This window comes from Notamacropus eugenii, chromosome 4 (genome assembly GCF_028372415.1).
Source record: "Notamacropus eugenii isolate mMacEug1 chromosome 4, mMacEug1.pri_v2, whole genome shotgun sequence".
Taxonomy (NCBI): Eukaryota; Metazoa; Chordata; class Mammalia; order Diprotodontia; family Macropodidae; genus Notamacropus; species Notamacropus eugenii.
The window spans coordinates 407,031,521-407,045,543 of NC_092875.1; the positions used below are offsets into that span (position 1 = coordinate 407,031,521).

General features: G+C 34.6%; 2 protein-coding genes across 2 annotated transcripts in view; one reads left to right on the forward strand and one right to left on the reverse strand.

Annotated features, from left to right (window-relative positions):
- The window catches only part of DHX29 (DExH-box helicase 29), a 360,925-nt gene that overhangs the window by 225,211 nt on the left and 121,691 nt on the right, over positions 1-14,023 (forward strand). The window lies entirely within an intron of this gene.
- MTREX (Mtr4 exosome RNA helicase) overlaps positions 1-14,023 on the reverse strand; it is a 98,350-nt gene that overhangs the window by 21,502 nt on the left and 62,825 nt on the right. Inside the window, exons 19-22 of the mRNA XM_072605600.1 lie at positions 13,742-13,870; positions 9,861-9,971; positions 6,458-6,646; positions 1,936-2,099 (exon numbers count right to left, since the gene is read on the reverse strand). Coding sequence (XP_072461701.1) covers positions 1,936-2,099; positions 6,458-6,646; positions 9,861-9,971; positions 13,742-13,870 — 593 coding nt within the window. The remainder of the gene's footprint in view (positions 1-1,935; positions 2,100-6,457; positions 6,647-9,860; positions 9,972-13,741; positions 13,871-14,023) is intronic.

Here is a 14,023-nt window from a genome sequence, read left to right on the forward strand (position 1 = left end):
AACACTTTTTAATCCTATGATTATCCTTTAATCCTAAAATAAATAAGTCTTAATCCTATATCAAACTACAAAAGGGATATATTATTGAATTTGAAAAATAACAACAAAATTCATTTGAAGAAACAAAAGTCCTAAAATAGCAAAAGAAATAATGAAAAGAGGTAGTGAGGTGGAGGGAATAACAATTCCAGACTGCAGACTATATTGTAAAGCAATAGTCATCAAAACTATCTAGCAAAGGCTAAAGAATAGAGAGGTAGGATAATGGAACAGGTTAGATGTGGGAGAATCAGAAAAATGGAACTCAACAATACAGATCTGCATAAACTGGAAAACATAATTACTTTGGAAAGAACACCCAATAATATTAAAAATTTCTAGGGAAAGCTGAAAGTAGCCTGGCAGAAATTATTAGGGTCACATCCTAAATGGAATCCAATTGGATATGTAATCTAATTAAAGATTATAGATGGATCTTAGATCTACCCATAGATGGATATCTATCTATCTATCTATCTACCTTTTACTGCTATGGGTAGGAGATGTATTCTTAACCAAATAGGATAGAAGTAATTACAAAAGAAGAAACAGAGAATTCTGACTACATAAAATGGAAAAGTTTCTATGCAAACAAAATTAATCCACAAAAGATAAAGGAAAAGTTGAATATGAAAAAAATCTTGGTAGCAAATTTCTTGATTAAATGTTTCGTATTGAGGATATATAATTAACAGATATTAGATCAAAGGCCACTACTCAATACATACTCAGTCAAAGGATATGAATAAACTTCTCAAAAGAAAAATTGCAAGGTATTAACAACCATATGAAAGAATATTCTCAATCATTAATAATAAGAAAAATGCAAATCAAACTAATTCTGAGGTTTTACCTCCTACCATGTCAACTGGCAAAGACGATAAAAGATGGGAAAAGTCAATGTTAGACAGATTATGAGAAGAAAAGAACATTAGTGCAATGTTGGAGAAGTTGTGCTCTGTCATAACCCCTTTGGAAAACAATTTGGAATTATGTATACAAACTGACTAAAATGTCCTGTACTCTTTGACCCAGAGATTTCATTACTAGGCTTATACTCAAAGGAAGCCACCGAGATTAAGTCCCCATATACAACAAAATAATTATAGCAGTACTTTTTGTGAAAGTAAAAAAAAAAATGGAAACCAAGTAGTTACCTATTGACTAAAGAATGGCAAGACAAACTGTAATACATGAATGTAATAGAATATTTCTATGTTATAAGAAATAATGAATAAGATGAATACAGAGAGAAACATGGAAAGACTTAGATGCACTGTGGCAGAGTGAGGTAAGTAGGGTCAAGAAAAGATATAAACTATAACAATGAAAACGAAAGAACCTTTAAAAAATTCAAATGCGAATGCTGCAAAATTATAAAGAACACACACAACTCCAAAGAAAGGATATGAGAGTTTAAAACAGGAGATATGCCAAGGCATTCCCTATTCCAACCTACTGGAAAGATATTAGGTCCAAGAGTGCGGTACATTGCATATATAATCAGACTTTTTCAAAGTACTGATCAGGCATGCTGACTTTTTTCCTCTTTTTCTTTTCTGTCTTTAAAAATACTACTTGTCATATAGGATAGAAGAGGAGAGATACTAAAAGAAATTTTGGTGATGGGGGAAAAAAGATATCAATAAAAATTTATTTAAAAAAAAGGTCAGCTTTCTTTTGCTCTTGAAGTTCGATATTAAAATGATCCAGGTTATTATGGTTCACTGAAAGTGTTTTACAATATCTGCCGATCAAAGAAAATTTCACCTCTTTGCTGCTTACATGTCAGGTACATAATGTAACATAACAGAGGGTAGCTTTTCACATCTTTCCTGACTAAGAATAATTTGTGCCATTTCTAGATTAGATGTACAAAAAAGCAATTAGTTTTACCTGCTGATCTCACAAGCCACTCGTCCTTTCATCTCGATGACATCAGAAGATGTAGCAAAACCCAGCCTGCGCAAAACACGTTTCCGACATTTAAGCTCATCCATTTGTAAGACAGTTCTTGCTTTCTTTAGTTCTCGTTTTGCAGATTTAATATCTACAGCAATCTAAAAAATATCAAAGCAATGAAGGGGATTAAATTCACTACGTCATTATTATGAGAAAGGAAACTGGAGAAGAAAAATTATATTATTACTATTAGCAATAAGGATAAAAATTTGGACACGTTTCTTTAGAGAAGTATCATGAAAAGGAGGGTACAATAAAATTATGGCAAATGAAGCCAAAAAAGATTGCATATGTACCTGAGAACTTCAGTACAGAGAGGGCTAAAAGGAGGGGATACAAAGGCACAATAAGGATTGGAGATGACCCAAACTACGTCTGACTAGTAAAGTTCCAACTCTTGGAAATCATGGGTGATAAAAAGGCAGCTCTAAAGACTACAGTTATGACAGCCAAGCCTAGCCATTCATCATCCTGACCAGTGAGAAACTACAGCAACTTGGGAAAAACAGTGAACCATCTCCCTTTTGAACCCCTCACATCCCAAATCACCATCAAGGGATGATCTATATCCAGCTGGCTCCTGATCTATTCCAGACAGTCACCCAGTTATATTGCCTGCTGCCACTCCCCAGCTTCTTTCCCCTTGGACCTCTGCATGCCAAACTTTCTGAATCTATGCTCCCATTCTTTGGTGAAGTTGATCACAATTGGAACTACTTGCCCTGGGGCACAGTCTCATTAATTGGAGACAGTGAAAACTAGAGCAATTAGTCAATAAACAGTTATTAAGCACTTACTACATACTAGACACTGTGCTAAGCTCCACTCTAAGGACACAAAGAAAGGCAAAAAGCAATCCTTGCCCTTATGGAGCTTATAGTCTAATGGGGGAGAGACAACATGCAACTATCTCTATTGTGGATAATCAACAGAGGGAAGATATTAGAATTCAGAGGGGCTGAGAAAGGCTTCCAGCAGAAGGAAGGATTTTGAAAGAAGCTAAGAAACTAGGAGGAGATGAGAGAGAACATTCCAGGCATGGAGGACAGTCAGAGAAAATGTCCAGAGCCAAGAGGAACATTCTAGAAACAGCAAGGAAACCAAAGTCACTGGATCAAATAACTCAGGGAAGGGGTAGGAGAGATGCCATAAGGTTGGTAAAGACTGGAAAGATACTGTAGGAGGGTGAGGCAGGTTATTAAGAGCCTTGAACATCAGAGGATTTTGTATTTGATCTTGAAGGAGACTGGGAACCACTACAGTTTACTGAGTAGGAGGGTACCATGTTTGGACTTGTACTTTATAAAGATCACTTTGGTGGCTGAATGGAGGAAGAACTGGAATGGGGAGACACTAAGCTAGTAGACCAATGAGCAACCTACTGCAGTCCAGGTGTGAAGTGATAAAAGCCTGCACCAAGGTGGTAGCAGCATCAAAGGCTAGAAAGGGTGTCTTTAAGAAATAATAAAAAGGCAAAATAAGCAGGTCTTGGCAACTAGTTAGGCATACAGGTGATGAGAGACACTGAGGAGTTGAGGAAGTCTAATGCATGAGTCTGCGCGACTGGGAGGATGGTAGAACCCTTGACATTAACAGAGAGGTTTGGAAGAAGGGAGAGTTTAGGGGAAAAGATACTGAGTTCAGTTTTGGACATGCTGAGTTTGTGATGTCTACTAGACATCCAATTTGAAATGTCTTAAAGGCAGATGAGGATGTAAGAAAGAGGGTCAGGGGAGAGGTGAAAGAGGGATAGGTAGGTATGAGAATCATCAGCAGGCAGATAATAATTAAAACACAAGGGAATCCATGTGATCCATAAGTAAAGTAGTATAGAGGGAGAACAACTGCTGCTGCCAGATCCCTGACCATGCTTCACCTTCACAACCAGTCAACCAACCAACTAACCCGCCTTGCATCTGTCTGCAAGTATGGCCTACAACCAAAAAAAAAAAAAAAGCCTCATCCAGGTAATCCTTTAGTAAACATATGCATTATGAACTATGAATGATTAATATAAAATTCTTCACTTTTCTGATAAACAGACTTGGAGAAAGTGAAAAGGAATGTGATGAATGCCTGAAGAAAGGGTTTGGGATACATTACACAATCTTCAAATTCTGAAGATTTCATCATGTTGTCCAGAGTTGGCTCTGCTGACCTTCTACTAAGTCAAGACAAATAGAAGTTGTGTACTAAGATCATTATCCTGGTTCTTTGAATTTTTGCCTTCTTTCCCACTCAGACAGCATATTTTCACAGGTTTTTTTTATTATTGTTATTAAAGAATTATGGCTTTACTATATTTATGAAGAGCATACTATGTAGCAAGTGTAACAGATTACAAGTAGGCACTGCCCACAAAAGACATCTAAAATCTATCTGAAGATAGCTTAAAATGAAAGATTATGACTATCTTTAATCTAGCTATTTAAACTGCAAAACATTCTACACAGATTATCACATTTGGTGATCTACAATAACACCTAAATAACTTCTATGAACCTGTTGCAATGAATAGAGAAAAAGATACAGTACATCTATTTATCAGGGTAATTTCTGTTTTGAGTTCTATCTCCTTATTAGATTGAGAGTTCTGCATGTTCTAATGAAAAATGATAAACTGGGATCCTCTCTATCTCTTGTTTGGTTATAAACTGTTCCATCAGCCACAGGTCTGAAAGGTAAGGTTTACCATGCTTCTACAATACGTTTTTGAGGCGATCTTTATCTCTAAATGAGGTAACCATGTGAAGCTTACCTTGGCATAAAGTGTCATTTATGCTTCTAAACCTGATTTCCACCAGTTGGTTTTCCAGTTTTCTTGCAGTTTTTGTCAAAATTTGTATCCTCATTAGCTGAAACTTTTGAGTTTATCAAACATGAGACCTCTATATGTTTCAGTATGTTGTATAGCTAATCCAATTGATGTCTTAATTTTTATTTAACACCAAGTATTTTTGATAATGACTTTGAAAATAGTTTGAAATTTTGTGCACCCTCACCTTTCCTCTTTTTTTTGATATCTCACCTTCCTTTGGCATTCCTAACCCTTTGTTTCTCCAGACAATTTCACTATCACTTCTTCTAGATTACAAAAGTAATGCTTTCTAATCATTGAGCTCTAATATTTGTAGCTGTATTTATAATTTATTTTCATAAGGAAAATATGAACAAATGATCTGAAAAGATGACAAGATAACTTAGAGAAATCTAGTAATTCAAACAAAAAGTAGTAGAAATAATCAATTTCATTAAGATAAAGAAACTCAAAAATTACGAGCTTTTGTGTATTTCACCAACAAAACAGAGCTGGAAAAGACAGAAAAACAGATTCTATGCAAAGTAACTACAGAATGTACACAATAGTTGCTACTTAATACTCATACAGGAATTGAATCCATATAACTACAAAACATATTACAGAAATAAAAACTAGGAGAGGGGATTGCTTTATTAAAAGGAAGAAAACATAATTAACTTAAATCAGGAAGAATAAAAGGTCAAGCATCTCAAAAGACATAATGAAAAAAAGGAAGAATGGCTACATAGCAGCTCAAGATCTTAAAACTATACAATGAAGTACTGGTCTTGATTAAAAAAAGAAGAAAAAGAATAAAAGTTATCACTGAAACAGATTAGGAGCCACAAATGACCATAATTTTCAATAAAGCCAAAGACTCTATTGAGAGGGATAAAAATTTCATCAAAATAGAAAGCAGTCTGGCAGAAATTAGGTTTAGACCAGTAACTCTTACTATATACTACCAAATGGAAGTACTAAGTTCCAAATGAATACATGACTTAGATATTAAACATCATATTGTAAACAGATTAGAGGTAAAGGAAAGGATATACACAACAATAAACAGGGAAACTGCTCATTAAACAATGTACAGAGAACAACAGGAATTAAAATGGACAATTTTGGTTACATAGAATTAAAAAGTCTTTGCTCAAGCAAAACCAATACAGTTAAAATTAGAAGGTAAATGAACTTGGAAAAAAATAGTCAAAAAAAATATGATCAGACTTCTCATAAGAAAAATGGCAAGCTATTAACCATATGGGAAAATGCTCTAAATCATTAAAAAGAGAAATCCAAATGAAAACTCTAAAGTTCTACCTGGTACCCATGAACTGACAAAGTGAGCAGAACCAGACAACTATTTAAGCAAATACAATACCGTAAAAGAAAACAGCTACAAAAGACTTAAGAACTAAGATCAATGCAATGACCAAGCACAACTTTAGAAGGCTTAAGAAGCATGATTCCCACTTCGTGGTAGGTGCAGAAAGAGACATTTAAAACACACAGAATGTGTGGATTTGTTCTGTATAACCATACTTATTCAAAATAAAATGCAAATGAAACATGGGTATTTGTTGATATTAATCAAGTCATACATAATGGCTAAGGGAAAATATAACAAAAAACTAAAATGTGAGTTTGTAATACCTGTGCTTTTCTTTCACAAAGCTTATAAACAGTTTCCAAATTTGAATCATTATGAAGTGGATGAGAATACATTCTATGTTCAAAAGCCTCTACTTTCTGGATGACTTTTTTAAGTCCTTGATCTTGTATGCCCATATCATCAATGGGATCTAGTAATGGAACACCATCAGGAAAACGTTTCTGGACTTCCTAAAAGAAAAACGATTCAAAAATTTGTTATTAAATACTCTGAAAGAAAATAATTAAAAATTTCATTTTTAAAAAATGCTCTAAATCACTACTGATTAGAAAAACACAAATCAAAAGAACTCTGAGGTACCATCTGTCAGAAAAGAAAATGCTAGAGGGGATGAGGGAACTGGTCTAACCATTCTGGAGTACAGTTTGGAAGTAGGCCTAAAAGGCTATAAAACTGCATAATCTTTAACCTAGCAGTACCACTACTAGGTCTGTATCCTAAGGAGGTCAAATAAAAAAGACCTATATGTACAAAAATATTCATAGCAGCTCTTTTTGTGGTGGCAAAGAATTGGAAATCAAGAGGATGTTCATTAATTGGGGAATGGCTAAACACATTGTGGCATATGATTGTGAGAAAGTACTACTTACTGTGTTGAAAAAAATGACAATGGGGTGGTTTCAAACAAAAACATAGCAAGACCTATATAAGCTGATGCAAAGTGAAGTGAGAAGAACTGGGAGATCACTGTACACTGTAAAAGCAATGCTGAAATGATGATTAACTATGAAAGATTTGGCTGCTCTGATCAATACACTGATCCAAGACAATCCCAAAGGAGTCTTGGTGAAAAAACGCTATCCACTTCCACAGGCAGAATAGATAAACTCAGAGTGCAAAATGAAATGTAATTTTCACACTCTGTTTTTGCTTTTTAAAAAATATTGCCAACATAGAAATATGTTTTGCATGATTTCACATGAGTAATTGATATCTTACTGCTTTGTCTTCTCAGTGGGTATGAAAGAATGTGGGAGGGAGAAAATTTGGAACTCAAAATTTAAAAAGGACAAAAAATAAATTTTAATTTTTAAAATGTTCTTTTTTCATACATGAAGAATCAATCAAATTAAATACATTAAAATATATTTACTATCTATTTTATGTAAAACATTCCACAAGAGAAAAAAAAGGGAGACAGTTGTTACTCAAACAATTAGTTGCACAGACGAAACCCATGCATGTAAAAAGATAAGTGACAATACAAGAAGTACACCCAATCCTCAACATTCACAAGTTTAACTTTTGGGTCTTCAAGCATTCATATGATTTAATTAGCAACCTCATTTTCACTTTTGCATTAGTAACTGTGCATATTAGTGGCTATCCACAGAAGGGAAAAATAAGAGGTGTGGTTTGTCCAAGGTTTTGGAGTAGCTGGCATCCTACTAGACACTTCACTAGTTGTGTTCATCCTGATGTAAAGAACTGCCCACATGTTTGCTGCACATTTTCATTGTCTGTTTTAAAAGTCAAGTTCCATGTTGCAGTTATGTTCCCAAAGAGTAGTTCAAGTCCTTTGGGCTCTAAGGTAACGTCAAGAGCTTGCTAGTTTCAGTGTCTTCTGAGAATCATGTCCCCGCTCCCCTTTCCTTAGTTTTCAGAGGGCAGCCTAGGTAGAGAGGTTTCCAGCAGCATAGTATACAGTACACTGCCCTCATACTATCACTGATACAGTAGAAAGTGAGATTCAGGTTAAAAAAAATTTTAGCTTTAAGTATTTTATTTGTTGTACAGAGTTTATGGTACTGGAGATTTTGTGTTATGAAAAGTGAATATTGTCTAAAATCGATGTTTTATTTTATTTTACTGAAATGTCACAGAATTCTAGGAATTACTAGTGAGAAAAAAATGTTCTGCATGTTACCAATTCTATTTTGTATACTGCATTTTATGGGTTTTCATGGTTACTGAGTTAGGAAAAGTACATATTTATCAAAATTAATGTTTTATTATAAAGAATTGCATGCAGAAAACTGTTTTCAACAATCTCTAGAGAAAAATGACAGGTTTTGGTAGTTGTGGGAACCTAACCCCCCATTTCCCATAGGTTCAATGTCACAACACTTGCATTTTTTTACTTCTGCACCATTTTCTAGGAAATGAAAGTTGAGGATTGACTATATATATAAATGGTAAATAAAGGTGAGAATAGTAGGATTGTCAATGAATGGTATAGATGAAGAAAGCTGAATTCAAAGGTGGTAAATTACAATGGGCTAAAATTATTTGGGGAAGTTTCATAGAGAAGGGTTGGCTAGGCAGAGAAGAGAGAAAGGGCATTTCAAGGATAAAGAAATTAAAATATAAAAACAACCACCAAAGGTTCTGAAAGATCTGGCAGATGTGATGGCTAAACCTTAACTGGTGGTTTGAAAAATTACAGAGAACATGTGAGATGCCACAAACCTAGCTTGAGGGAAACATCATATTGATTTTTAAAAAGCAGGGGAGAAGATATTATTTAGTCCTGAAAGAGACTTAATAACCTCATCTACTCTGACCACCTCATTTTACAGGTGAAAAAAACAAAACAAAACATGGAGAGGTAAAGGAATATGCATAAGGTCTCACAGCTGGCTACAGAGTTACTAGACGAAGCTCAATATGGTTAGGGTTGTTTTTGTTCAATTGTTTTCAGCTGTTGATACAAGTAGTTTGCCATTTCCTTCTTCAGCTCATTTTACAGATGAGGAAACTGAGGCAAACAGGGTCAAGTGACTCGCCCACAGTCATGAAGCTAGTAAGTGTCTGAGGCCAGCTTTGAATTTAGGAAGATAAATTTTCCTGGCTCCAAGCCTGGCACTCTATCCACTGTGCTACTTAAACTTTGTATGTCCCCTATTATTATCATAATCATTATTATTATACCCAGGTACTTGACAAATGTTTGTCAGATGATGAAATTATAGATAAATTATTTACTAAGTTACCATGATTTATGTCATAACAAACACAGTACCTCCCAGAGAAGACAAAGAAATTTTACATATTCACTAGGAACATCAAAAAATGCTGAAACAAAATAAAACGGAAAATTATGAAAATCTAAATTTTATTCCAATTTATTTTTAACATTTAGAAAAGAGGTACACCTTTCATAGTAAAGATGAGCAAACATACAATGATTTTCCTTTGAGAAACCTCTATATTCCAAACTGTTGGTAGCTTTAAAGAGTAGTCAATTGGCAGTTCTGCTCCTGTTAGTTTACAGCAATTTTATTTCAAAGAATTATTGTTATTGGTGGTAATATCCCTGAACAATATTAATTACAGTGTCTTAAAGAAAGTAATTACTTTTTTAAAAGGGCACTACATAAATTTTTTTCACAGTAGAAATTGACAGTATTATAAAAATTAGCTAATTGCAATAAAAATGTGTACCTGTATTGATTTTAGCACACTCTGTCGGTTGTCAACTGGTCTCAGATCTCTAGGAATATAAAGCCGAACACTGCTGATAGCGGACAGGAGATGCACCAGGACTGGAACCACCTAATAGCACATGGTTCTATCATATGATTATCAAAACAACCCACTGTAGAACTGTCCCATTTCTTAGACTTATAGGATTCCCAAAGTAAGTCAATATTGCAGCACAATAAAGATGTGACCAATGAAGCAAACCACAACTATTTATTGAAAATTTTCTATCTTAAAGAAACTGCAAAAAGAAACGGTTAAACTAGATGGTTTTTCCATATCTTTTATAGCTTTAAATCTATAGTTTATGATCCTATGAACTATGACAGTAACTATGAAGAGTAATTTATAATCAAATTGAAAAGGCATACAGAAATAGTAAGAAAATTAATGCAAGACCGTGTCTAACAGAATTAGCGGTACACAAAGAATCACACGTGACTAACAGAAGCCAGACATAACGCCTTCTTCCATCATCCCTGAAGTGCCTGATTTTGTAGACAAGCCACATGGACTGCCCCCATTCTCTTTTAAAACTTCACCAGGTGATCTGCTCTTATCTGTATAAGGTGGGGAGGTCCACAACTAATGTCTGATGCAACTCACGTGGAGTCCTGGGAAAAAGCAGGATCTAATTGTACCTAAAGCGGGTCAGCAGGTGGGGAAGGTTTTAGGCAAGAGTGAGGGCATTTCCACTGAAAGTTTCCAGACAGTGATCAGCTAACGTTGGCTGATGGCAAGCTCCACATGGTACAAGTTAAATCTAAGAAATACAGGTGATTTTCCATCCTAGAGGAGTTCTGAAGAGTACAAAGATACCTAGGCAATGCCTATGTGCTCAAGAGTAATTTGCCTCCACCAGCCCAGAGACTTGAGGGGATGGAGCTGGCCTAGGAGCTAAAGGCCAAGGCCCTAAAAGTAGCCCCAGACAAGGCTTCTTCTCTCCTGCTACCTTACTTCTTACAAAAAGGGTCTGACATGAAGATCAAAACAACAAATAGGTGGTTTAGAGGAGGATGTCCATCGGACACCTCTAAGATGGCCACATCTTGGAATTTTGAAATATAGGTGAGGTGGGAGGGGGCAAATACTGTTCACTGCATGAGGAGTAAAATTTGAGTGGGATTTCTAAAAGAGGAAGAGGATAAAAATGTATTTCAGTAATGAAACAATTTTTTTAGAAAAATGAACAAATATCATCTAGGTGTTACAATAATCAGTTTCATCTCAAAGTTACAATCTAAAAAGAATATGATTTCAATTTGGAAAAGTTATTTTTTAACCCAATCTAATAAAACTGACAATATAGCATATGTGACTATTTTAATCTATGGGACTTAATATAGATTTTTCTTTATTCTAAGGTCATTATGTTTTATTTGGACTTGGTGAATCTTAATGATTCATTTTCTTTGGGGTTGATTAATCTGAATAAGTAACCCTAGTCAGTACCCTCAAAAGAGGAAAAAGTGATAGAATATTCCATCAGATGCTACAATGTCCTTTCTGTACTTCTTGATATCACTAGGTACTTTGAAGTAATAAATTCTTTCAACAGACTAATACATACATACAATTTAGAAAATTACTACTCTTTTGTATTTGGAATGATTAGAGGGAAAGGAAGGCTGATGATTGAAAATTTAGAATCCAAAGTTTTGTGGGTAATTTCTGATTCAATTGTTGCAAAGAAGTGACAGAGATGAAAGCATGGCAGTAAGAACCAATCCACTTGACAGCTGTTGTCAACATCCTCTCATTCAAGCTAGTGACTGCAATAAAAGTTTCCTCTAAAGATGTTTTTCTATTTCAAGAAAGCAATATTCCTGACCTTCATTTCCCTTAATATAAACTGGGGATGTCAAAATGTTAACTTCAGAGGCCCACAGGAATTTTAGAGGGAAGGAAGGGCTACTGAAATCTCCATCCTATGTCACTTTCCTAGCAAACAAAGGAAGTATAAGTCTCATTCTATGTCTGCAAAGAGTCTGGAGAGTATTTCTAATAATTTCCCTAAGTTTTCTGGGGTTATGAATTTCATCATGTACCTGGAACTCTTAAGGCACAGAGCTACAAAGAAAAATGGAATAATATTTTCTGGATTGCCACACAGTATCTATTAAGTGAGTTAATGCTGCACATGTAGCTGGGGATTATATAATTAAGTAAAATGGATATGGTCCTTATATTCAAGGACTTCATTATCAACAAATCTTTGAGTAGTTTCTATGAACAAATATGGTATTACAAATTTTCAGAGTTTAACTTTTCTATCCTTAGTAGCAATAGTATAAACTTCTAATAACATGAGTGGATCCATGAAATGATACCTGAGCAAAATGCTACAAATTTCTCTTGGTTGTAAGATTTAAGGAGAGAAGAAAAGGATGAGATTTTAGTGACCATAAGGGATACAGTTTTGAAGTTTAACAATCACCTTTGCCTTTTAAAATGCCAGTAACTCCCTTGGGGTGGAAATAATAGCTATCTACAAGAATCTGAAGGACTATCTTGCGAAAGAGTTAAGAATTTGGCTTTTTTAGCTTGGTACTGATGACAGAACTGAACGAAATAGGAAGAAGTTTTAGATTTAGGTTTAATGTAAGGAAATTAAAAAAAAAAAACAAAACCAAAGCTGTCCCAAAGTAAAACTCACTGTTTTTGGATGAGTTTTCCATCAATGGAGGTGTTTCAGAGAAAAGCCTCTAGGGATCATCTATTTCAATCCCTGATTTCATACCTGAGAAACCTTAGAAACCAAGAGGTTATGACTTGCCTAGATTCATACAGGTAAGATGTGGCAAAGCCAGGATTTAACTCAGGTCCTCTGATACCAATTCTGACCTCCTTTATTAAAATGTGTGTATAGTCTAGAAATGTCATGTAGTAGCAGGAAGTCAACCCAATGTTTACAACTTACGGATGATGAGTTTCTACGTAAAAGGACTGAGTATTTACTGCCTGATGACTAGTCTAACTAAATTAAAAAAGGTTAGTAATCATTAGGATGGTGATTAATATTTTAGTCCACAGAATTTCTCAAAGACACTCTATAAGCAAAGAGGTTATGATCTGTATTTGTGGAGAAAGTACCCAATGACAGAAATAACAAATCAACTTTGAATTGTTTGAAGATGGTGGACTAAGGTCAGCATGTAATATAAACCACATGCAAATTAAACAGCTAACAAATGTTTGTTTCAGCTGGGAATTTATTTTTATGAATGATTCTTCTACTTTTCTAAAACGCCATTTTCATAGGAATGAACCTCCCACCCCCACCCCAAAAAAACCCAGGTGGAGCTGGCTTCAACAAAATGTTTCAAAATCAAAACTATCATCACAACAAATTGGCAATTAAATTCTATTTGGTATCAGAATACCAGTCTGATGGCTTGACCAGTTAAGTATCTGTGACCTTCAGCAGGTCATGATTTCTGAGTCTATTTCTTCATCTATAAAATGAGGGGATTGAAATAGATGATTTCTAAAGATCCTTCCAGTGCTAGAAATTATAAACTACAAACTGTAAAGTACTCGTTAAAAAAAATCAGTTCATATGCAAATTAATGTAATAAAATACAAGTGATTTTTTGCTATTCCCATTCATATTAAATCACTCTATTTGACAAATACCAAAGAAAACTGAAGCTTTATAAAGTCATGATAGCAATATTATATACACCTCTTTACATGTAAATCCATAAAATGTCAAAAATAATCTTCTTACCACCTGAGAGCCTCACTTTTTAATTATAAAATAATTTCAGTAAGCTCTATAGAGTCAACAGTATAAGAAAATTCATACTTAATACGCTAGGTTAAAAAAATAAAAAACAAACCTGCATCTCTCCTTTCTCACCAGGTTTTGCTGGCTTAGCAGCCTCTGTAGCAGAATTTTTCAAGCTTTCTTTGCTACAATGTAAAAGTACTTCTACGACATATAAAGGATCTAATTCACCAGAATTGGGCTAGAGAGAGAAAGAAAGATATGTTAATGAATCAGATGTAAAAAAAAAAAATGACTGACATAAGGTAAGCAGTTTAAAAATCACTAGACACTTATGTCTTCTAATAAAATTGATGTCAGCAACGTATTTCTGCTCTAACCAGCTATCCAGATG